Consider the following 27,232-nt stretch of genomic DNA (forward strand, 5'->3'; position numbering starts at 1 on the left):
CACACACACACACACACAGATATATATACTTATTTTTGGGGGAGAGAGTGGGGAGTCGTTCTGGTCCCGGGAGCGGGGGGACTTGCCTTGGAGGGGGGTGAGAGGGGGGGGGGGGAGCAGGTGTGCACTCGCACACGCGCGCATATCCATCCGCACATGGGGAAAGAGGGACAGGTCTGCGCTCATGCGCACACACACACATCCATCTGCACATATATGTGTGGATGGATGTGTGTGTGTGTGTGCAAGTGTGTGCTGTTGTGGTTGGCAGGAGAGCCAACACCGTGTTACTAGAGGAAGCCGAAAGGCACACGTTTTAGCTCACGCAGGCTGGCGTGAGGTCTGGAACAGGACAAGAAAATTAGAATTTAGAAAAAATGGATGTAGCTGGTGGAATACTTAACTTTAATCCATTAATGGTGAACGTCGCTCTTGACTGTACGTGATTCACAGTATCAATAGTAACTGGTAATGGCGCCTTGATAGGTCATAGCAAATGACGTAGCTGAAGGCTATGCTAACTATCGTCTCGGCAAATGAGAGCGTATTTTGTCAGTGAACCATCGCTAGCAAAGTCGGCTGTACAACTGGGGTGAGTGCTAGGGAGTCTCTCTAGACCTGCCGTGTGGCGGCGCTCGGTCTGCAATCACTGATAGTGGCGACACGCGAATCCGACATACACTAACAGACCACAGCCGATTTAAAGGCTACCACCTAGCAAGTGTGGTGTCTGGCAGTGACACCACATGTGCCTGTCCTTTTTTCCCCCTAAGGTAAGTCTTTCCACTCCCGGGATTGGAATGACTCCTTACCCTCTCCCTTAAAACCCACATCCTTTTGTCTTTCCCTCTCCTTCCCTCTTCCCTGATGAAGCAACCTTGGGTTGGGAAAGCTTGAAATTAATGTGTGTGTTTGTGTGTTTTTTGTCTCTATCAACATACCAACACTTTTCGTTTGGTAACTTACAGCATCTTTGTTTATATATATCACACACATGACTGACACAGTCTCAGGCAACTGAATGGCAGTGTGGTTTCAAGTTGGGTTAAGGAAGCTTGTAAACATCTGGAAAGATTTGACATTCAAGAAGTTCAGATGTTAAATAGGGATATGTTTTTGACTGTGATTCGAAATTTGGAAGGATTTCAAGTCAAAAGAACTAAGAAGACTGGAAGCATCTGGATGGATGAACAGAAGCAACAGCACAGCGTCCATATGAAGGAGCACTGGAGAAAGAGGGCACTTCAGACAAAGAAGAAATAGAATTGGTGATCCTAAGTGGTCAATTCACAAACCATGTTATTTCCTACAGAAAGATTTTCATTCTCCCAGGACATCATAATATGCTAGCATTCAATGAGTTCTATAATCCTGCAACAACTGATGGCAGGGATGTAGACCTATAATTGTGTGCATTTGTCCAAGGGCTATCTTGAATTATGGGGGCATTTCTGAATTGCTTGGAACTCTTTGTTGCTCTAGTACTTATTTGAAACTGTTGTCAAGTGGGAAATAAGTTCTTCATACACGTATATTGTACGGATAGGTTGAAGTTTGGTATACTGGAAGTCAGAGAAGTGTGATGATAAGAAAAGCAGAACTTCTGGTCCGAGAGTACAGGGATATAAATACAAAATAAAATAGTGGTCATGCAGGAGCATGTCTAATAATAAATAAGAAAATAGGAATGGGGGTAAGCTTCCATGAACAACATAGTGAATGCATTATCATATCACATGGAGCCATTAGTTACCACAACAGTACAAGTTCAGATGCTAACTAATTCTGTAGATGAAGAGATTGAAAGAATGTGTAATGAGGTAACAGAAATTCTTCAGATATTTAATGGACATGAGAATTTAATTGTGATGGGGGACTGGAATACGACCATATGAACAGGACATGAAAGAAAAATAATAGGAGAACATTTACTGGGGGAAAGTCATGAGAGAGGAAGACACATGGTAGAATTTTGCTAATAACATAATTTAATAAGTAGTAGTAATGGGTTTAAAATCATGAAAGAAGGCTACATATTGAGAGATACCTGGAGATACAGGAAGATTTCAAATGTACTACAGATTTTTAAGACAGAGATCTCAAAACCAGATTTTGAAGTACATAACATTTATAAGGACAGAATTGGTCTCTGACCATAATATATTGGTTATGAAATGTAGATTAAAACTGAGGAAACGCAGAAAAGAGGGAAATTAAGGAGTTTGGACTTCGATAAGTTAAAAGAAAACTAGCAGTTGTTGAGGGCTTCAAATGGAGTGTTAGGCATCAATTAACTGAAACAGGAATAAAGAAGGCCATTAAAGATGACTGGGTAGCTTTGAGAGATGAAATAGTGAAGGCAGTGAAGGATCAAATAGCAAAAGAAAAAGAAGGCCCAGCAGAAATCTTTTCATAACAAGCAAAGTATTGAATGCTATGAATATAATAGAGGGAAACATTCCATGTGGGAAAAATATATCTAAAAACAAAGATGATGTAACTTACCAAACGAAAGCATTGGTATGTTGATAGACACACAAACAAACACAAACACACCCACAAAATTCAAGCTTTCGCAACCAACGGTTGCCTCATCAGGAAAGAGGGGAGGAGAGGGAGAAAGACGAAAGGATGTGGGTCTGTATATGTGCAGATGGATATGTGTGTTTGCACGAGTGTATACCTGTCCTTTTTTTCCCCCTAAGGTAAGTCTTTCTGCTCCTGGGATTGGAATGACTCCTTACCCTCTCCCTTAAAACCCACATCCTCTCGTCTTTCCCTCTCCTTCCCTCTTTCCTGATGAAGCAACCATTGGTTGCGAAAGCTTGAATTTTGTGTGTGTGTTTGTGTTTGTTTGTGTGCCTATCAACATACCAACACTTTCGTTCGGTAAGTTACATCGTCTTTGTTTTTAGATAGATAAAGTATTGAATGCAATTGACAAAAGGAGAAAATACAAAAATGCAGCTGGTGACACAGGCAAAAGCACCAAAAATGAGTTGTATGTGATGACTTTAACATTAATTTATAAGTAATTGTGCAAGAAAAGGAATGTTGGAGGAGGTTTTAAATTACTATCTTCTAATGCATAATTTGTTCTTTCCAACCAAAGTGTAGCGGGACAGTAGCACAACTATAGACAACATTCTTGTTCATTCTTCATTAATAGAGCAACATTCCAGTAGTAAAAGCGTAATTGGCCTTTCAGATCATGACACACAAATTTTAACACTAAAAGGGATTTGTGTATGCTCACATTTTATATATAATTACAAACTGTTTAGAAGTGTGTGACGAACAGCACAAGGTTGAGTGCTTAAAGTCAATATACTGTAAAAATATTACTGTTGCTGTTAAGTCAAATATATGTGCAGTATTTAACAATATCTTTCTGAGTATAACAGGTGAATTATATAAAAACTTTTTTTTTAAGGAATCGTATGACACTCTTAGAAAACAGCTTTTGATGACTGCCATTTCAAATAAACTTCTTTGTTACTGACAAGGGAGAGTTTGGCTCAATAATTAAATTGCTGAAGACGAAGAACTCTCATGGATATGATGGGCCATCTAGCCTAATACTAGGGTATGGTGCTGTGTATGTTGGCCCAGTACTTAGCCATATTCATAGATTTCCCCATAGGAATGGTCAATTTCCTGGAAGAGTAAAGTACTCAGTAGTGAAACCATTTTATAAAAAAGGAGAAAATGATAATGTTGACAATTTTAGACCTATTTCTACACCATCAAAGTTATTTATACGTAAGGGTAATTAGTTATTTCAGTTCACATAATTTTCTGAAATGTACAGTTTGTTTGCATAAGTGGTTTGACAACTGAAAAAGCTTCATTCTCTTTTCTCTGCAACACAATGGACGTGTTAAATAAAAAGTTTCTAAGACTAGGTGTCTTCTTTGAATTAACTAGGGTGTTTGATAATTCTGATCAGAAAATATTATTGCAGAAGTTGGACCATTATTGAATAAGAATAGCAGCTCACAATTGGTTCCCCTCATACTTTAAGAACAGACAGCATAAGATAATTCTCCACAGTATAAAGAATAACTGTGATAAGGAGTCTGATTGGGCATGATTAAGTGGGCAGGTGCCTCAGTTGTCAGTGCTGGGGCCGCTGCCATTTCTTACATGTGTAAATGATATGCCTTCCAAAGACAGGTAATTCCAAAATATTTTTGTTTGCTGATGACTGAAGTTGTGTAGTGAAGATTGTTGAGTGCAGCATAGGCAGTGTATCAAATAATGCAGTTGTGGACCTAAGTTCATGGCATGTAGAAAACAAATTTATGCTAAATCACAGTAAGATTTGGTTTTTACAGTTAATAACACACCGTTAAACTAAAACTGACATTTTGATTACACAGAGCGAGCACACGTTTAGTGAGTCTGAACAATCCAAATTCTTTGGTGTTCAAACAGATGGTAAGCTATCACTGAAAGCCCAGGTTCAGGATCTTGTTCAGAAAGTGAATGCTACTATACCGACTTTTACAACATATTTTCATAAGTGATATCCAATCTGAAGTTAGGCTACTTTGCTTATTTTCATTCACTTATGACACACGAAATAACTCTTCCCATTCACAAAGGGTATTTTTGACTCAGAAATGGACAGTTCAAGCAATATGGAATGTAAGTTTACTAACATCTTGTTGACCCCTATTCCGGAATCTGGGAAGTCTGACATTGGCCTCTTAACATATATTTTCTTAAATATCATTTGTTGCTAACTAGATAAGCTTATTCCCAAGAATCAGCAGCTTTTATTCAGTTAATACTAGGCAGAAATCCAATCTGCATTTGCATCACACCTCCCTGACTCTTGTGCAGAAAGCCATGCAGTATTCTGCTGCATCCATTTTCAATAAGGTACCACAAGAATTTAAAAAAAAATCTTAGCAGTAATCCATTCAATTTCACGTATAAGTGACGAATTTCTTCATGGCTTACTCCTCCTATTCTGTTGGTAGCTAACAGAAAAAAATTAAGACAATTCCTTTGTTATGTTTTTGATTATACTAATACATACTCAGCATCTTGTCTGAATAGGATACATGTAAATTCTTTCGATCAGTTATTAACTTTTCTGATGTTAATTTTATGTACTGACTTCTTCCACGAATATGTCAATTTGCTCCTCAGTTTGGACCTACAGAACTAAAAGTGTAAAATAGGAAAAGAAACACAAATGTCTAAAGAGTGGGATTGACAGGCAGTGCAATATCGCAAATCAGGAATGGCTAGATGAGAAATGCAATGATGCAGAAGCGTGCATAACTAGGGGAGAGATAGATGCCCCACATAAGGAAATTAGAGAGACCTTAGGGAGAAAGAGAAGCTGTTGTATGGATATCAAAAACTAAGAGGCAAGCCAGTACTAAGCAAAGAAGGGAAAGCAGAAATATGGAAGGAATATATAGAGGCCCTATGCAAGGGAAATAAACTCCAGTATAATAATGTAAAAAGGGAAGAGGAAGCTGTTGTGTTGTCTGAACAAGACACAGCCAGGGCAAAAGCACCACAGGCACAAAGATACGAACTGGTGCCGGTGCCATAGAGACTTGGCACTTGTGCGAGTTCCACCAGCACCACGGGTGGTGCTGAGGAGGAAGGTATCGATTTCACCTTGGCCAGTTGCCGACCAAGTACAATCTGCCATGACCGGACAACAACGGACAGAAACTTGCTCAGAAGATAGAAGAGCAGCTCTCGCTCACTTGGTTGTAGATCATCATCCAGGGCTGACTTAGGCAAGGAACGTCATATAGTGAACTCTTAGAAGCGAACAGACAGTTGCTGTAAATTGCATTTGCCATGTACTGCGAAGTTTACCTATGATTATTTGCACTAAGCCATTCAAGACCCCTTTTGTGTTATATTACAAGCAGTGTTGCAGACTTCATTATTTGACAAGTCACAAAAATAAATAAACTCATTTGTGTGATTTTTGTCACTAATTTCTTGGAGTGTTGTAGAACCTTCGTTTTCCTATCCTGTTACCTGACACTGGGGCATAGCTGTGTAATAGTGTCACGGAGAAATTGTCTTAGTGGTGTGCTGCACCAGAATACGTTTTAGGAACTCATAATCTCGGCCTACCGTAACAACGGTGGCAACAGAGCCTTCACAGGAGTAACGACGAGGCCTTTACAAAACTGGCGACGACGGTTTACAAAATTGGCGAAGAGGGCTTACTAAAGAAGTAGAGGAAGATGAGATGGAAGATATACTGGGAGAGTTATTTGACAGACAAATGAGAGACCTAAATTGAAATAAGGTCCCCAGAGTGTACAATATTGCATAAGATCTATTCGGGTCCTCGGGAGAGCTCGTCGTGACAATCCTATTCCACTTAGGGTGCAAAATATGTGAGAGGCGAAATATACCATCAGACTTAGAAGAACCTAATAACACCAAATACAAAGACGGTAGATGCTGGTAGGTGTGAATATTAATAAACTACCAGATTAATAAGTCATTGGTGCAAAATACTTACACGAATTATTTACTATAGAATGGAAAACTGATAAAAGGCTAAGGACAGTTTGGGCTTTTGGTGAAATGTGGCAACATGTGAGGCAATACTGGTCCTGTACTTTATCTTAGAAGACAGGTTAAAGAATGGCAAACCTACACGTTTGGAGAAAGTGTTTGATTGGAATGCCCTCTTTCGATACTCAGAAACGGCATTCCCCACACTCGCGCATCGAAGATGCCTTCTCGTGGGTGAAGGTCCTACGATTATTGGGTTAGAACAATGTACCACACTCGGTCGACCGTGTTTAACATTTAAACATTTACCTCTATGCACCACTACCATAAAGAATTTAGAGTGAGATAGTGTTATACTGGTGTCATCCGCTTCCAGACAGGGGATTGTGCATGTGTATATGAGACTCAGCTGCTCACCCGTCCAGCTAGTTCCTTTCAGAATGCTGCTGTTTACCACTACTTAATAACTGACCATCAGTGAGTTGAAAAATGTTAATGCCAGCTTAGCAGCTGTTATAGTCTTCGAAGTTATTGTAAAAGTGGAGAACGCTCAACGGGGTACAGAGGTGCATTTCTCCGAGTCGGAATAGGACCGACGTGAGAGATCGAAGATCTGTCGTCGACGGTGTACGAGACACATTCTCGAGACGTCGATATCTTCAGCAGTACGAGCACGACACCGGTCGTCGACGTGTACTCTGTCTGATCGAAAGTATCCGGAATTGTGTAGTGTGGAACTGACCGCCAGATACCGAGAGAGGCAGACGTGCCAGTATAAGAGGAGGAGGGAACTGTAACAGCAGAATGGGATGGTCACACGAGCTCAGTGACTTTGAACGTGGACTAGTCAACCAGAGTAACAAATCCACTAGGAACATTTCAACCCTCGTAAAGCTGCCCGAGTCAACTGTTGGTGATGTGCTGTGAGATGAAAGCAACGTGAGGGAACAACCACAGATAAAGCGACACCAGGCAGGCCTCACGTACTGACAGACGGAGAAACAGTTGCCAAGTTCTGCCAGCTGTTCTACTAGCACAGTGACTGTGTACAGCTACCTAAAAAGAACGGCATACTACGGTCGGGCAGCTTCTCGTAAGCCGTGCATTTCTACGGTCCGTATTATGTGGTGATTGAGATGGTGTAAAGAGCGACGTCACAGTACAGTGGATGACTGGAAACGAGTGATTTGGAGTGCTGAATTACACTAGATCCTGTGGCAGTCTAATGAGAAGGGTTTGGGTTTGTCACATGTGTGGAGAGAATTACTTGCTGTGATGTGTAGTGCCAACAGTGAAGTACAGAATAGATGGTGTTAGAGTAAGGGAGTGTTTTTCATGTTCCCCTTATTGCACTTAAGAAAATGTTAAATGCGAGAGAATATGAACACATTTTACATCATTGTGTTCAGCGCAAAGTAGAGGAACAGTTTGGAGACGACGACTGTTTCTACTGGCATGATAGTGCACCCTGGCACGAAGTGGCATTGTAAGACAACGGTTCGTGCATAATACTAGTCCTGAAACGGACTAGTCTGCCCAGAGTCCTGACCTGAACGAAATGGAACACCTTTGGCACGAATTACAATGTCGACCTAGCACAAGCTTCCAGTGTCCAGCATCAGTACTTTTTCTGGTTTCAGTTGTTGAGGAGGAATGGGCTTCCATTTCTCCAAAGACATTCAGGTACCTCATTGAAAGTGTCCTCGGTAGAGTTAATATGATGTTAACTAACTGGTGTCCAGATACTTTTCATCAGGTAGTGTATAAGGAAGTTAACTTTTGAAAACTCTGCACATTGCATGTATTTAAAATTCGTGTGAGGTGGATTAATGATAGCATCTTGGCATCAAATTTCACAACAATTCTGCCCAACACTGTTGTGGACGTGACACACGATGGGAAGGTCGTCACCTGTCCTCTTACCTACATTTTACCTCTCCTTTGTACAGTCATCAGAACCGCATACCATCACTGAAATAGTGCAGCTTTCCGACAGGTCGGCAAGAAAAACATTTTAGACACTTTGGCACTCAGAATCGATACAAAACGTCCTCAGGAGGTGGGTGGCACGAAGAGCATCAATGAAACAACTCCTTATCACAGGGCGTTGATTCCTACACATTTTGCATTCGAAACCAACAGTTTGCAGTGTAATGTGCAACAGAATGACGTTTCTGACAAAATTCGGCTTTGTTGACCTCCATCCCCAGACGTTTCAACCCTATTCTATCGACTTCGTAGGGCTGCAGTCATACTGAATGCGATGTGACCCCTTTGGTGTGTAGTGCTACCACAGTTTGTGCTCTGGTATATGAGGTGGGCCGTTCAAATCCATTTGATACGATTCGAACGTGATCCAAAGTAGTTAAGGGCGTTTGTGCTGTTTCAGCCCCCCTGTTCCACAGCTTCCTGTGGCGTCGTCATAGAGGGTGCGACATTGACATGTGCATGAATAAAACTGGTAAAGAGTCCCACTAACACGCCAACTCGGCAACACTGTCTTTGTTGAACACGTCAGAAATACACCTGACCGAGACTTGACACCCGTGCAGCCAAGTTGTGCCCTGTGTGGCTGCTCTTGCGTCTGAGGGCAGGCAACCCCACCTGCGAGGTGCCGAAGGCGTTTTCTTTGTATCCAGCGTTATCTTTTGCTGCTTTCTAATGCTGCCTTTCAGGCTATCTATGTTTATGACTTTCAGTTAGATTTAATCTAGAACTCATTCTTAAGCTTACCAGCATGGAAGAATGCTGTTGACGCAGGTGTTATACAATTTCAGCTCAGATGACACTAGTTTCCGCTCTTGCAGCATATGACATGTGACCTATTGAGGGATATAATTTTTCATCACGATTACAGTTTCACCAAAATAGAAATCAATAAAACACTTACATTGTCACTTTGCAACGATAACTTATTTCATTGGAATAACAACTAATTGAAAATTAACTTTGCCCCACACGTCACGAAACAGCGAGATATCATACATTTCTTCAATTTCTTCGTCATCTGCAGAGCTAGTTGGCATATAAACTTGTACTACTGTAGTAGGTGTGGGCTTCGTATCTATCTTGGCCACAATAATGCGTTCACAATGCTGTTTGTAGTAGCTTTCCCGCATTCCTATTTTCCTATTCATTATTAAACCTACACCTGCATTACCCCTATTTGATTTTGTATTTATAACCCTGTAATCACCTGACCAAAAGTCTTGTTCCTCCTGCCACCGAACTTCACTAATTCCCACTATATCTACCTTTAACCTATCCATTTCCCTTTTTAAATTTTCTAACCTACCTGCCCGATTAAGGGATCTGACATTCCACGCTCCGATCCGTAGAACGCCAGTTTTCTGTCTCCTGATAACGACATCCTCTTGAGTAGTCCCCGCCCGGAGATCCGAATGGGGGACTATTTTACCTCCGGAATATTTTACCCAAGAGGACGCCATTATCATTTAATCATACAGTAAAGCTGCATGCCCTCGGGAAAAATGACGGCTGTAGTTTCCCCTTGCTTTCAGCCGTTCGCAGTACCAGCACAGCAAGGCCGTTTTGGTTATTGTTACAAGGCCAGATCAGTCAATCATCCAGACTGTTGCCCCTGCAACTACTGAAAAGGCTGCTGCCCCTCTTCAGGAACCACACGTTTGTCTGGCCTCTCAACAGATACCCCTCCATTGTGGTTGCACCTACGGTACGACTATCTGTATCGCCGAGGCACGCAAGCCTCCCCTCCAACGGCAAGGTCCATGGTTCTGTTCTCAAATACAGTACGAGAGTTTAACGTCATTCCTATTCAGAGTTACTGTGTGCTATTAACAATAGTATGTTAACTGCGAGTATTTAGGATATTCTAAGATTAAATTTTCATTTGAATATTTGATTTTTCAGAGAGCTTTGATTAGAATTTTTCTATCTGCGGTCAGTTGGAATTAGGTTGTAGTGTTATAAGTAAAAACTGTGAGAGTGCATATAATATGTAGAATTTAATGATTATCTTGTATTGCAATATCTGGTATTATAATCAATGTGTTGCGCTTTGTTTAACGTCTATCTTGGTGAAGCCTAGTCTTCAGTAGCAGAGTAGGCCTGCCGCATCACATATGAATTTCACATTGATGGAGAACAGTGCATAGCAAATCTCGGTTGCCTGTGCTGCTTGAAAACTATGTATCTACTTCTATTAGTTTCAACGGCATGAAGATGTATACGATGGCTGGCTCACGAGACATTGACAGGCACCGGATATTACCAGGCTTTCTGAGTTCTTTGACTACTTTGTAGATAGATGGTCGGAAAACGAAAAAAAATCCTATAAACCTTTGGAGTTTCTACAAACGGTGCCATCGAACGACCAATACTGTAGAAGGCTGGCACCACAAAATTAATAACATGCTTGCTAAACCAAATCATAAAATCAATGACGTACTTAGGTGTGTGAAAAGAGAAGCAGAAATTCTGCGTTCGCGTCATAGTGAGGGTAGAGCTGAGTACGTTAAGGTAAGGTAAGCGAAAAAAAGTCCACACGAAACGGGATGAAAGGTTAGTAAAAATGTACGAAGAGGGTGATGAGATCAGGACTTACTTGACAGGTGTCTCCTACCTGCAGAAACTTGACTAAATTTATCAGAAAATTTATGTGGAAATAAAAATGTACAAAATGTAAATAGCTACATATGAATAAAAAAATTTAAAAAAGTATATTGATGATGCTTGTAAGCTGATTTTAAACACATCTAAATGACAATAATGTGCTTGTGCCAGTCCAAAGCATGGATTCTATGGCCGGCCGTACTGTATATGGTTTTCTTTGGTTTCTCAGATCATTCTAGGAAAATGGTGGGAGGGTTCCGTAAGAAAGCCACGGTTGCTTCCTCCCCGTCCTACAACCACAGATCCTGGCGGAAGCTAAATCTCTGACGAGAATAACAGTCGACGCGACGTAAAACACCAAACGCAGAATTTGTTTCCGCTAGCTTGGTATGACGATGAATGAAGATGCACTGAGCTAAAATTAAACATGTCAGTGGAATGTAAGCTTTGTTTCTGTGAGCTCTTGTCATTCATTTTATAAAGTTCTAAGACGCATATATTACTTTAATGACTTAAAGATAAGACATATGAGCTATTTAAAAGATATTATTGAATGTCTTGGCGATATTTGCTGAGATCAGGTTCGAGCTTGTACACAGTTATACAAAGAATTACCTATTTGGTGAGCTACACATCCATTATTTTACTCTGGTTATGGCTGACGTTGATGGATTGGCGTATCTAGGTGGTTTGGTACCTGGTACAGAGTTTTGTCACGCCCCCCACCCTTCCCATCCCAATTGGCAACCTCGTATATGCATATTAAGTAATCAAAGTACAATCTAACTATTTGGCAAACAGTTTTTTATGGATGAAAACGAATTAGTGAACCGCATACAGAAAACAAAAGCGTGTATGCATATTAAGTAATCAAAGTACAATCTAACGATTTGGCAAACAGTTTTTTTACGCACGAAAACGAATTAGTGAACCGCATACAGAAAACAACTCAGTTTAACTGATTATTAAGGAAGCAGATGTTAGTGACAGGTGACTAGCACGTAGCTTAGAATTTCTTCCTTCTTTGTCGGCTGCAAATTTTTAAATTACTTCGTCAATATCGTCATCTTTTGGTAGCCTATTTCTTATCGTCTAACTGCTTGACTCGTAGTGGGCCCAGTATAGTACTTAATTAATTTCACTTTTGAAAAAAAAAAAAGGATTCTCTTACATAACTCTATCAATACCCACCAAGTTAAGAAAAATCTTAGCGTCGAAATAAATTTGGGAACAGTTTCGGAAAAAATCTTCTCAGTCGTGAAATTTGTGCAAGGATACCTTCTTCAGGAATTTCATGATAGTTGTCAACTGATTTTTGTACAATTGTGGGATTTTTCGTTTCCGAGGTTTTAATCAAATGAGTAGGATCTGAAACGGCATCTGATATACATTCCATGGTTTTGCAGCGTGTATTGATTTCTTGTGGAAAGCTGTCGACGCACCCTTGACATTGACCTCAGTTCGCAGCGTTCTGTATAGTACGGCTTGAAAATGCGAGCTCGGAAACCTCTAGGTACAGTCCCTCAGTTTTTTTTAGTGGATCCTTCCTCGACCCTTTTTGGGCACAGATTTCACTGGACGCAGATATCAGTGGGCACAGATTTCTCTGGACGCGGCTCAGTCAGCATGCGAAAACGGAACTTGACGAGGGGCGTACATGCACAATTGTAGGGCAAGGTGGGCTACAGTGGCCACTCTAAGAGAAACTGAATTTTCACGAAACCATGTCTATTGATAGAAGCCTGCCGCTTACACATTTTCAATGTACATGCTCTGAGATATCATTCCAAATACTTTGAAGTAAAAACCAAAACAGTATGTAGGAACTGAATGCATTTTCCTGAAGGCTTGCGTAGTGGCCATTTATCCCTGCCGAGTGGAGTAACGTGGCCAGTCTCATCTCAACAGCATCTTACTGCTAAGCCCTTACTGCCGTCGTATCTCAAACAATACTTAGTGGCTGGAACAGACCTTTTTCAATTTTTCTGTATTAGCGCAACTATAACACAAGAGAAATGGTTTTAAATCAAATAAATCAGGTAATTCAAAATAGTCGGAAAGGGATGAAGGCTTCGTGTGGGGAAGGGTTTGGTAGTGAATCTGCTCTGCAATATTATGCGTGATGTGTAGAAAGTAGCTACCGTTACTCTTGTTGGGGTGAACTTTCCTCGAAGAGTGCCGCAGCCACTTTCGGCTACCGGACACCATGTTGGTATCAGTGTTCCCAGAGGGAACTATCAGGCCGAAAAAAGAAAACAAGGAACTACGTTTGTAGGCCAAACGATGTCGTTCAAATATTTTTATGGTAGGAAAGTATTATTCTTGTTATGAGATAACAAGAATAACATAAATGACTTAACGTTGCATGAGACAATTGAAAATCACAATCGCTTTTATTAAAAAACAACGCAAAAGTCATCCTCTGTCAAACTCACTGCAACAATGGTGGCGTATATCAGAACTCGTTTGAGTACCTCTCGGCAGACACCTCCACAGTGGGCACTTTTCCCGCCGCTTTAGCCCCCCTTCCCCTACACACAGGACTGGTTCGAGAACATTTTTCCACACAGGTGTCTTATCAGAATGACATTTTCACTCTGCAGCGGAGTGTGCGCTGATATGAAACTTCCTGGCATGGCTAAGCTATGTCTCCGCTGTATCCTTTCTTTCAGGAGTGCTAGTTCTGCAAGGTTCGCAGGAGAGCTTCTGCAAAGTTTGGAAGGTGGGAGACGAGATACTGGCAGAAGTGAAGCTCTGAGGACCGGGCGTGAGTCGAGATTCGGTAGCTCAGATGGTAGAGCACTTGCCCGCGAAAGGCAAAGGTCCCGAGTTCGAGTCTCGGTCGGGCACACAGTTTTAATCTGCCAGGAAGTTTCATATCAGCGCACACTCCGCTGCAGAGTGAAAATCTCATTCTGGAAACATCCCCCAGGCTGTGGCTAAGCCATGTCTCCGCAATATCCTTTCTTTCAGGAGTGCTAGTTCTGCAAGGTTCGCAGGAGAGCTTCTGTACAGTTTGGAAGGTAGGAGACGAAATACTGGCAGAAGTGAAGCTGTGAGGACCGGGCGTGAGTCGTGCTTGGGTAGCTCAGATGGTAGAACACTTGCCCGCGAAAGGCAAAGGTCCCGAGTTCGAGTCTTGGTCGGGCACACAGTTTTAATCTGCCAGGAAGTTTCATATCAGCGCACACTCCGCTGCAGAGTGAAAATCTCATTCTGGTAATGAGGAGGTGTTGAACAGAATTGGGGAGAAGAGAAGTTTGTGGCACAACGACTAGAAGAAGGGATCGGTTGGTAGGACATGTTCTGAGGCATCAAGGGATCACCAATTTAGTACTGGAGGGCAGCGTGGAGGGTAAAAATCGTAGAGGGAGACCAAGAGATGAAGACACTAAGCAGATTCAGAAGGATGTAGGCTGCAGTAGGTACTGGGAGATGAAGAGGCTTGCACAGGATAGAATAGCATGGAGAGCTACATCAAACCAGTATCAGGACTGAAGACCACAACAACATCAGTTGATGGAAATTAATATACGTTCATAAAAATTATAACATTTTCATGTACGTAAAATAAATTTTTTTGTTCCGCATTGGCCGGCCGATGTGGCCGAGCGCTTCTAGGCGCTTCAGTCTGGAACCGCGCGACCGCTACGCTCGCAGATTCGAATCCTGCCTCGGGCATGGGTGTGTGTGATGTCCTTAGGTTAGTTAGGTTTAAGTAGTTCTAAGTTCTATGGGACTGATGACCTCAGATGTTAAGTCCCGTAGTGCTCACAACCATTTTGTTCCGCTGTGTCTGACATAGTGGTCATGCCTACCATAAAAATCCATAGTATTTTGCATTAATTGTAGAGGGAGATTTTTGTCCACCGTGTACAAATTCTAGGGATTGATCGATCAGAGGATACGGAACAAAAACGGTCTAATGAACTTATGTCCGGAAATGCATGGATCTCATGCTAGAGACTTCCATTACCCTGTACTGGCAGGCCAACTGCCTGATTCTGACGCAGCGAACACCTTCCACAATGTTAATCACAGTTTCCTCCAAGTGTGGTGTGCAAACATTTCGGTGACGTCCTTCATGATTTCCTGCTTCCTGAAACGACCCTGTCTCAGAGAAAGGCAAAACACTGTTGCAAACACTGAATGCTGTGTTTGTTGTGGGCCGTGATTGGTCTCCTGATACAACCGTGCTGCCCACCGGAAGTTGCCATTTGCCTTTTCGTAAGTAAACACCATGTCGGAAAGTTCTTGATTCGAATAAGGAACCACTGTCTACAACGCTGCACCACATCCACTACAAGGTGAGTCAGGATCAAAAATGAATCGGCCACAACATTGCCAATTACTATGGCAGGAGAGGGTGCTAGGGCATGACGTGTGACGAACAGTACCGCCCTCTAGGAGGAAAACATGCATCTTTAACTGTGGCCGCATGGTACCGCCCGTATTAGACCGCAGTCTCTGTAACAAAGTATGAGTGAATAAATTGAATCTAGCATGGAAACCATGCATATCCGGACATAAATTCATTAGACCTTTTCCGTTCCGTATCCTCTCATCAATCAATCCCTAAAGTTTATAGGCGGTGGAAAAAGTCACCCTGTATACATTTCAAACAATCCAACGGGTTCAGTGATTGCCTGCTGTTAAAAATCATAGGTGCAGATTTTACAACTTGCGTTTGACTTCCATTTAGTCACGCAGCCGGACAGGCGGCCGCTATCTCCCAGGTACTTGTGTCCTAGCCCCTTTCCGTTGCTATGTCTCTTTAGCGGATTTGTTGCATCCTTCAAGTGTGCTGTAAAACAATGCTCTCTTTGGTTCGCGTTACCCACAACATTTTGTATGTGATCGTTCCAATTTAAGTTGTAATCCCCAGCTATTTAACTGAATTCACGGGCTTTAGATTTTAGCAATTTATCATGTAACCAAAATTTTATAGATTCCTTTTAGTACCTATGTGGATGGCCTCATACTTTTTATAGATTCCTTTTAGTACCAATGTGGATGACCTCATACTTTTTATTATTTAGGGCCAATTGTCACTTTTCGCACGATACAAATATCTTGTCTAATCATTTTGCAATTGGGTTTGATCTGTAAGGTTTCTAGCTATTTTCGGTATTCGACAAGAGCGATGTGAGGTCTTTTTGTGTTCGATAAGTCATACTTCATACTTGTTTACTGGATACCTTTTTCCTATAGAAGTCTTCAACAGTCGATATATTACGCCGCAGATGTTCTGAGTACAAACAATGTGATCTTTGGCTGTCAGCGATATTGTCGTTGCCTGTGTAGCATTCGATAGTATGAAGTGAGTGAGTCTGGTGGTGGTTAAGCTTCTGAGCAGTCTGGTAGACAGAGATGAAAATGCAGAGGATACTGATTTTTGGAAACAAAGTTTTGTAAAGTGTGAAGATATTCAGGTAATGCTGCTGCATTGCTTGCTCGAGCGTAATTTATGATAGGTTTTTGAAAGGCAAATTTTCAATATGATTTTCTTTATTGATTCGGGTTGGTTAGCTTGATTGTTGAGACGGATTTAAACAAAATTCTGTGCCCACATAATTTGGACTAGATTCACCACTCCTTTACCTTTCACTAATGAGTTACATGACACAGTTATATTTTTTATAAGAAGTGAATTTTGTACAAACTGTTGTAATCGTTTGTTTCATATGTCAGTTTTTAAACGGTTGTCTCTTCTGTATCTTCAGTCAGTTCAGTTTCTTTCACCGTCCCCTTACTATTTTGTAATTTTGTGTCACCAAATTTCACTTGGCGGAAAGCAGTTACTTAAATGTAAACGTAGGCTTCCGCGGCCGTTGTCACAGTCAATAAAATTCTTCTGGGCTTAAGGTAAAGTATGACGTGTTTAGCGTAGTTGGCTTTACCTTCACCAGTCTCGAACAACACCGAGCTTCCGTTGCCACAAGGTTAAGTTACGAAAGTTTATTAGGGCCCATTTAACATCACTGTAGGAGCAACAAAATTATTTACAGTTGAGCATTGCATTTCAAATTATCGTCAGGGTCAGTTCAGTTTAGTTTAGTCAGTTTAGTTGTTATTTGTTTGTCAGACATTCTTCCTCTTACAGTGCAGTGTTACACATTCTCGTGAGTGTTCAGGAATTTCTTAGTTCGCGTAAGTAAATTTACAGTGGCAACACCGGCTCCCGTCAGACCACCGAAGTTAAGCGCTGTCGGGCTGTGCTACCACGGTCTGCCGAGCGCTGTTGGCAAGCGGGGTGCACGCAGCCCTTAAGAGGCAAACTGAGGAGCTACTCGATTGAGAAGAAACTGACATACGGCCAGGAGAGCGGTGTGCTGACCACATGTCCCTCCATATCCGCGTCCAGTAACCCTTGTGGTCTGAGGATGACACGGCGGCCGGTCGGTACCGTGGGGCCTTCATGGCCTGTTCGGACGGACTTGAGTTTTTAGTTGTGTGTGTTGGAACTGCAAGAAATCCATTGTGCCCCCGTTCACTGTACTGCACAATACAGAGTTTCACAGGGTAGCTCATTCGTTATACTGTTTTATGTTTTTTAATTAGTTTTGATAAAATTTAATTGGAAGACGGTTACACAATTTCAGATGGATTTAGCGACTCTTTCTGTCAGACATGCTTTATGTAACCACACTACTTGCACTGTTCAGTTGACAGAACATTCACATTAACCGTACACAAGAAAGATACGAATAGGAGACCATTGTTGTTGTTGATGTGGTCTTCAGTCCAGAGACTGGTTTGATCCAGCTCTCCATTATAAAAAAATAAAACAAAAATACAGTTACAGATCTCCTGATGGCTTTACTAGACAGTAATGATTGAATTATCTGCAGACAACCTAAGAGGCCTGCTCAGATTGTCTCCTAAATCTTATGTATAGATTAGGAACAGCAGAGCCTACAACACTTCCTTGGGGAACGCCAGATATCACTTCTGTGGACTTCCCTTCAATTAGTACGAATAGAGGCCTTTCAGACAGGAAATCACGAATCCAGTCGCACAACTGTGACGATATTCCATAGGCACGGAATTTGATTGCACGCAAGCGATATTTTCTGAATCCGTGTACTATTTGTCAATAGATGGTTTTGTTCAAGGTAATTCTTAATGTAAGAACACAGTACGCCTAAATGTTCCAAAATACTACTGCAAATCGACCTCAGTGATATGGTCTGCAATTCAGCGGATTACTCCTATTTTCATTCTTGGGTGCTGATGTGATTTCTGCAACTTTCGTGTCCTTAGATACGGACGTTTTGACGGGTGAGCTGTTGCATGTTATTGCCAAATACAAGGTGACAATTATTGAACTTCTGAACGGTTTGCGTTAGGACTTTCAAACTACACGGCTGGCTGCGGCGAATGATGGGTATTAGTATGTGAATATGGTTTGGTTTAGCGATGAAACCCACTTTCATTTGGATGAGTTCGTCAATAAGCAAAATTAGCGCATTTGGGGGGACTGAGAATCCGTATTTTGCGATCGAGAAGTCTCTTCAGCCTCAACGGATGAGTGTGTGGCGTGCAGTGTCCAGTCGCGGAATAATCGGTGCGATATTCCTTGATGGCACGGTGGCTACCGAACGGTAAGTGAAAGTTTTGAAAGATGATTTCATCCCCACCCAAAGCGACCGTGATTTCGACAAGACGTGGTACACGCAAGACGGAGCTCAACCCCATCGAAGCAGGAGAGTGTTCCTGGAGCAGCACTTTGGGGATCGCATTCTGCCTCTGGGTACTCAGAGACCACTGGCAGGGCCCTCGATTAGCTGCCATATGCCCCGGATCTGTATAAATGCGACTCCTTTTTGTGGGGCTATATTAAAGACAAAGTATACAGCAATAACATCAAAACCATTGCTGAGATGAAAACAGTCATTCAGGAAGTCATCGAAGCATCGATGTTCCGACACTTCAGTGGGTCATGCAGAATTTCATTATTCGTCTGTGCCATGTCATCGCCAATGATAGCAAATATATCGAACATGCCATAACCTAAATCAGAATATCTTTAGTGAAGTTTACATGTTCATACTAAAAGGAACCTAGTTGGCATGCTAACTGGGCCGGAAGACTTGCCTTTATTAAGTGCTTTAAGCAGCTTCGCTACACCGAGGATATCTACTTCTAAGTTACTCATGTTGGCAGCTGTTCTTGATTCGAATTCAGGAATATTTACTTCGTCTTCTTGGGTGAAAGAATTGCGGAAAATCATATTTAGTAACTCCATTTTGTGATCCTGTCATCGGCATACCATGCAATGAGGATATTCATTGTGTCTTGCCGCTGGTGTACTTTACCTGTGACCAGAATCTGTTTGGATTTTCTGTCAGTTTTCGAGGCAGAGTTCCGTTGTAGACATTATTAAAAGCATCTCGCACTGACATCCGTGGTGAATCTCGATCTTCTGTAAAACTTTTCCAATCATTGGGATTTTGTGTTTTAAATTTGGCATGCTCTTTTCGTTGCTTCTGCAGCAGTGTTCTGGCACGTTTTGTGTAGCACGCGGAATTAGTTCAAACTCTTTTTAATTTATTAGGTATAAATCTTTCAATTGCTGCCCATACTATTTCCTTGAAGTCAAGCTACGTCTGGTGTATGCTTACATAATTTGAAAGGAATGGACACTTTCTCTTAGAAAAGTGTCAATCAAATTTTTATCTGCTTTTGTAAATAGATATATTTTACTTTCATTTTTGGTGGCTTTGGACGTTACGGTATTAAGTCTCCCCACAACGACTTTGTGCTCACTAATCCCTAAGACCGTTATGATGTTCTCTGTTTTCTTAGGATTATTATCTCCTAAGAGTTCAAGTATCTTTTCGCAACCACTTACAGTTCTGGTGTGCTCCTGAAGTGACTGCTCAAAATATTTTTCATAGAGAGCATTTAGAACAATTTCGGGCGAATTTTTGTGCCTGTCACCTGCTTTGAACATGTATTTTCACCAACAAATCGAGGACAGATTGATGCCACCACAGCCTGTAACTGTGTGAGTGCAGTACCTGTTCGAGGTGGTACTCAAATTTTCTTTGAACCTTTCAACAAGCGTGTGATCTGAGACACGGGGTCGGTAAAATGAGCCTATTATTAATTTATTCAGGTTGTCAAGTGTAACCTCTATCCACACTAACTCACAGAAACTATCTACTTCAATTTCATTTCAACATATACTAATTCTAACAGGAACAAACACTCCACGATCAACTGTATTTGACCTATCCCTTCTGGACACTCATTTCGTTAAAATTTCGGCTGACCTTTCTTTGGCTTTAGTCGTATTCCAATACCTATAACGATATGAGCTTGGATCTCTGATTCTTTCCCAGTAATGATACGACGAGTTACAACTGTATTACCTGTGGTTCCTACGTCTACCTCTTCCTGTGTTTCACCTGAATCGTTCGAGACTGAAGCCATTTTTGTTCTTTCCCAATCATCTAACCTAAAACACCGCCCTGTTCATCCACACGTGTAGCTGTTTCCTGTGTCTGACTTATTAAGCGGAACCTATAAAACCACTATCCTATGGCGCAAGTCGAGGAATCTGCATCCTACACAGCCGCAAAACCATCTGAGCCTCTGATTCGGATCCTCCACTCAGCTGTACCAAACATGCACAACTGGTCCTGTTGACGATACTACCGATCTGTCTTCATCTTGGAAGAAGAATGGCAGTCTTTACCACTTCAAATAGCTTCCAAAAACCAGACAGAATCTCTTCTGACGCAATATGGCACGCAGTATTTGTACCGAAATGAACCATCACCTATAGTTGACTGCACTCTGTGCTATTTATGGCATCTGGAAGACCCTTTCCACTTCTGTGACTACTCCTCATCCTCTTTCTCCTCTTGCTCCCCCTCCCATCGTTGATAGTTGCGTCCCTAAGGCCCCGATTACACAACTAACAGTTGAACTTCCAATTACCAGTAGTCCCAATCTCTGTGAATTCCCGGCTCTTGCAGGCTGAAAAATGACAAGCGACTGCATCTGGATGATGATTATTCTCAGTCAAAGACAGGACCTGAAATCTGTGTCAGGTGAACCAGGGAGGGCTTTCGATTGGCTCCTGGGTAGACTTTCGCTGTTTGCTACGTCTTGGAGCGAACTCCGATTGTAAGGATTTCAACTATTTCTTCATTTCCACTTACACTAATATTCATTTCAATAATGATTTCAGTGGAACAAGGATTAACTTAACGCAATATTCCTGTATTTTTCTTCGTAAAGCAACATTGGCTGCTGCAGCCTGAATTCTCTCGACGACCGCGGGTGAGGGGGCAACATCAGTGTATGTAGTAACTGGGACGCTCGTGCGATCGTACTTTTGATAATAAGCGTTGATGTGGTACTGAATTGAATACTTTTTTCGCAAATCGAGAAATAATGTATTTACCTGACTGCCTTGATCGAAAGCTTTCAGTATATCATGTAACAAAAGTGTGATTCGGGTTTCACGTGACCGATGTTTTCAGAATCTATGCTAGTTGGCCTGGAGGGGCTCATTCTGCTCGAGATACCTTATTACGTTTGAGCTCAAGATGTAAGGTTCTACAACAAACCGATGTCAGGATATTGACTGTTGATTTATAGATAACTTCTACTACCCGTCTTCTAAATGGATGTGTCCTCTGCTTTCCTTCAATTAATGCTCACGCTTTTTGTTCGAGGTATCTACAATAAATTATGGTTCAAAGTAGAGCTAATTCAGCCGTAAATTCAGTTTAGACTCTGATAGGGATACCACGGGGCCCAGGAGATTTGTTCGATTGTAAGGATTTCAGCTATTTCTTCATCGCCACTTACACTAATATTCATTTCAATAATGATTTCAGTAGAACAAAGATTAAGTTAGCACAATATTCCTGTATTTTTCTTTGTAAAGCAACAGTGGAAGCTGCAGCCTGAATTCCGTATACCGTAGCCAGGGCAGCTTCTCGCAGTTTCCAGACAGCGGCAAGAGTCACTCATGTCATCATAAATCAAATACAGTCCCTGTTCATTTCTGGCAAAACTTTACTAGGAGCCGTCCACGGTTTTACTTCGAACGCCCGTTGCAAGCGATCACGGGAAGTTAAGATGGCAGAACACCTAATTTGTAAAGATAATGACGTAACGACATGAATTCGTTTCGAAAGCGCGCGAATAAATAGTCTATTCAACTCAATAAGATGCTCAACATAATTGGTTAACAATACTGTCACCTTTCAACCTGACTTAAGTCTCGGGCTACGCTGCAAATAATGGCATTCTAGTCATAAGAACTAGTGTCTTGTAGATGACGAAAACTGTGATAGAATAATCTCTTAGTCAGAAACAGAAGCATATACTGTTATACACTGAAGCGCCAAAGAAACTGGTAAACCTGCCTGATATCGTGTAGGGCCCCCGCGAGGATGCAAAGGTGCCGCAAACCGTCGTGGCATGGACTCGAGTAATGTCTGGAGGGAACAGACGCCATGTCCTGCGGGGCTGTCCGTAAATCCGTAAAAGTACGAGGGGGTGCACATCTCTTCTGAACAGGACGCTGTAAGGCAGCCCAGATATGCTCAATAATGTTCGTGTCTGTGGAGTTTGGTGGCCAGCGGAAATGTTTAAACTCAACAGAGCGTTCCTGGAGCCAGTGTGTAGCAATTCAGGACGTGTGGGGTGTCGCATTGTCCTGCTGGAATGCACAATTGACATGAATGGATGCGGGTGATCAGGCGAGATGCTTACGTACGTGTCACCTGTCAGTCATATCTAGATGTATCAGGGGTCCCATATCACTCCAACTGCACACGCCCCACACCATTACAGAGCCTGCACCAGCTTGAACAGTCCCCTGCTGACATGGATTTAGAGGTTGTCTCCATACCCGTACACGTCCATCCGCTCGATACAATTTGAAATAAGACTCGTCCGACCAGACAACATGTTTCCAGTCATAATGTCGGTGTTGATGGGCCCAGGTGAGGCGTATAGCTTTGTGACGTACAGTCATCAAGGGTACACGAGTGGGCCTTCGGATCCGAAAGCCCCTATCGATGATGTTTCATTGTATGGTTTGCATGCTGACTCTTGTTGATGGCCAGCACTGAAATCTGCAGCAGTCTGGACAAGGATTGCACATCTGCGACATTCAAGCAATCTCTTCAGTCGTCGTTGGTCCTGTTGTTGCAGGATCTTTTTGCGGCCGCAGCGACATCGGAGATTTGATGTTTTACCGTATTGCTGATATTCATGGTATACTCGTGAAATGGCCTTAAGGAAAGTCTTCATTTCATCGCTACCTCGGAGATGCTGTGTCCCACCGGTCGTGCGCCGACTATAACACCAGGTTCAAACTCGCGTAAATCTTGATGACCTGCCACTGTAACAGCAGCAACCGATCTAACAACTGCACCAGACACTTTTTGTCTTTTGTAACCGTTGCCGACCGCAGCGCCATACTCTGCCTATATCTCTGTATTTGAATACGCATGCCTATACCAGTTTCTTTGGCGCTTCAGTGTATAAGCACGGACTTTCTATCGCACTGCACACAGGCAGTCAGACAAATGTACGTTTCACCTCTTGCCACTGGAAGCGCTGCAAAGCTGTACTACTACAATATAATTAAAATGAATTAAAACAACAGGACAAAAAAGGCCTGGCGTCTTTTAGATGGTGGTCACAGCGATAAACTGAAGTACTTCACAAAAATGAGATACTAAGCAAGCAATGTCATTGACCCTATGGCATTGCACACAGAGAGTCTAAATTATACCACTACGTGAAACTAATGCACAAAACCTTCAAAGATTTTGACATATATGACTATACTGCATTTATGTATAACTGAAACTGTAAACTGCAGCTTTCAACGTACCTTTTCCAGTTCCTTTTCGATCTTCGACGCACGGTTCACGAGTGGTCCCCTAACACCATACTGCATTTCCTTTAAGCACGGGTTGAGTGTTTCCAGAGTCACACTCTTAGCTCGCCTGCTGGGACGATCCCCACCGATACTGTTGGCTGTCATCACATTGCGAGCTAAATGAGGAGGAATAGCTACAGTCTCCAAATACAGTGCGGCACTCCCGTTCACACGTTTGTATATCGGCATGGCGTTGCGCGCTTTAAGGGTCCGCACAGAATGAAACACACTGCTTCCTACCATGGCTGCTCTTGGAATTTCAACGTGCTCTCGCTAATTCGGAATTCCCGATATTAAGAGTGAGCTGAGCAAGGAACTGCAGACCGTATACGGCTTGAGACGGAATTCGAACTGCAGCCGGTTTCACTGGTAACTGTCGGATGAGCTTGTTACAAAAGTCATACCAGCACGCACAGTAACTTGTGAAATGAAATGTCGTGTGGCTAGGGCCGCCCGTCAGGTAGACCGGTCGCCTGGTGCAAGTCTTTTGAGTTGACTAATATCGAGCCAGAAACAACGCCTCAACGGGTAAATGAGCTCGACACGTCCTCCGCACAGATACTCGTGTGGACGAATCGTCTGCTACTGAGTGTCCCTCCACTGGCGACGTTCAGGTCCGAAGGTCCGTGGTAACGCGCTAGTCTAACGGTCCATGCAGCAGAGCTGATAGTGAGGACGACCGCGTGTTGACACTTTCCAAGCAGCTCTCCTGTAGCTGTCGACTTCCGCTGATGCTTCGCCCTTCTGAATGGTAGCGCGAGAGAGGTAACAAACACCTACGTGCTCTGCAAACTTCTGTGAAGTCTATGTCAGAGGCGATTACTAAACTATCACGTGTTAGGTATCGGTATCTTCCCGTTCCAACAGCGCGTGCATCGTGGAAATAAAGATTACGTAAATGTCTGTCTCCCCTCTGTAGTTAACCTAATCTTCAAGATACCTACGCGAGCGATACGTAGGAAGTTCGAGAATATTTCTACTTTCGTCATACAATACTGGTTCTTCGAATTTTGAAAGTATGCTTTTGCGGGATTATTTGCGTCGATCTTCAAGAGTCTGCCTATTCAGGTTTTTTTGGCATTTTCGTGGCGCCCTCTCGTAAGTCGAACCCCTGACTGTTCGCATGGTCCTTTGTGTGTGTTCGATATCATCTGTTACTCGTATGTGGTGTGGGTCTCACGCTCGCGAAGCGCAGATGCCTGCGATTTCAATAATAGAAACAATAAAAATGTAATACGTTTTAATTGGCGATAATAATGATAATAATAATAATAATAGATAGGAAAACACTTCTCAATGTTGTGCAAAATTTAGTTTATTTGATCACTAGCCGGCTTTCAGCCTGTTAGGACATTTTCAGGTGACAAGTGAATGTCGCAAACACAGATAAACATGTAGCGACTGTCGAGCACTCAAACCGCACTTTTGTGCTTTGACTGAACAAACTCTTTGGTTTAAAGTCACTTTCGTTTTCGCATGCCGGCTGGGTTGCATACTGTTCTTGTGTATTCGATATTTGCGAATACAACTTCCGTCATCTACTGCAAGGGGACAGAAGTTACTACGAACATGATGTGCGACTAACATATATATTATTTATACAGAAGATACAAAAATAACGTAGTGTTTACATAGAAAACACTACAGTTTTTGTCAAACAGAAATAATTAAATTTACTGAAAGAGGGGAAAACAAAGTTTTTATGTGGAGATAAAGTTATCGGCTGATGAGAAATACGAAGAATTTACGATTTGAGTCTGGTATTTGTAACAAACTTAATTTAACAACAAGGAAAAAGAAACTGGGTCTGATCATTTACTTAAACCGGCATCCTGTGTAATGTGCTCGTAGATTTCCGGTGTTTCTAGAAGGGTGGGCTCTATGCTTTTCTTAACAGAATGTAAAATTTCACATTCTGCAACATGTGAATGATTTTCTGTTAAAAATGATCAGAAAAGGTTGTATTTTTCTTACCTAATCTGCAGTTACTCTCATGTTCAGATAACCTAATTGTCACAGCTCTGCCTGACGGACCGGTATATACCATTTCACACTGATTGATACTAGATTGTCTGAAAATGAGAGAATCTGGAGTTTAGGGAAGAAAGATTCAACCTCTGCTGACAATATTTTGACAAAAAACGATTCACACAATGTAAAATGTGAAGCATTGCGTCTAACGGCAGCTACCTGGGCGCCCTTGTCTACCGCTCTCCGGGTCTCGTGGACGAACAGAACGAGCTTGGTTTCACACGATCTTTGTCTTCGGAACCCATGTCGCTTCCTGCAGAGGAGATTTTCGGTCTCCAGGGGTTAAAACACTTCCGAAAATTCTACAACAGACCGACGTCAGGGAGACAGCCCTTTAGTCCTGTACGACAGTTCGACGGCGCATCTCGAAGACGGGAATGACCTGTGCTTTTTCTCAATCATTAGCAACGCTTCACTCCTCTAGATACCTGTGGTTCACTGTTGCTTTCCTGTACTCTGCGGAGCATCGAAATGGTGTCCCGCTTGGTCGAGTGGCCTTTCCCCTGTTGAGCGACTTCCGTTGCTATTCTACACCATGGCCATTTGTTTCGATACCTGTCTTTTGGCATTCGTGCGACGATTTAAAGAACGAACTGTAGTGGGATCTTTCTCTGTGAAACAGTTTTCGAAAAATACTCTTAGTACTTCGACCTTATCTCTGTCATTCTCTGTTTCGATGGCATTATGGTTGCAGAGTGTAGGGCCACATGACTTAGAGCCGTTTAAATACGACCAGAATTTCTTAGGTCAAATTGATAGACAGAGTTTTACTTTCGTATTCGTTGAATGCTTCAGGCGCAGCCCACTTTATGCTAATTTTGGCTTCGTTTAGTTTTTGTTTTTCCGCTAGGCTTTGGCTACGTTAGAAATATGTCAGTGAAGCTTTCTTTACTTTCTTAGCAACTTCCTAACACCGTTGTCAGACCACAGTGGATGTTTTTCATCCCTCACAACTTTCCTCGGGACATACTCGTTTAAAGAGTATTGTACGAGGCTCTTTACCTTTGTTCATGGATGCTCAACATTGTCAGTGCTGGAGAGGAAATTTACGCGATGACCTATCAGGTAATTTAATATCTGTCTCTTGTCGCTCTTGATAAACAGAAAGACCTCCTGCCTTCAGTTGTATTCCTGTTTACCGCTGGATTCAGTGATACTGTAACGACTTTGATAACTAGG

The 27,232-nt window shown here is 42.2% G+C and overlaps 1 protein-coding gene across 1 annotated transcript in view; it reads right to left on the minus strand.

Moving 5' to 3' along the window:
- The window catches only part of LOC124788367 (alanine aminotransferase 1-like), a 73,544-nt gene extending 49,333 nt beyond the window's left edge, over nt 1–24,211 (minus strand). The window contains exon 1 of the mRNA XM_047255631.1: nt 23,975–24,211. Within this exon, the coding sequence (XP_047111587.1) occupies nt 23,975–24,211 (237 nt within the window). The remainder of the gene's footprint in view (nt 1–23,974) is intronic.
- Between the last annotated feature and the right edge of the window lie 3,021 nt (nt 24,212–27,232).

This window comes from Schistocerca piceifrons, chromosome 3, assembly GCF_021461385.2.
Source record: "Schistocerca piceifrons isolate TAMUIC-IGC-003096 chromosome 3, iqSchPice1.1, whole genome shotgun sequence".
Taxonomy (NCBI): Eukaryota; Metazoa; Arthropoda; class Insecta; order Orthoptera; family Acrididae; genus Schistocerca; species Schistocerca piceifrons.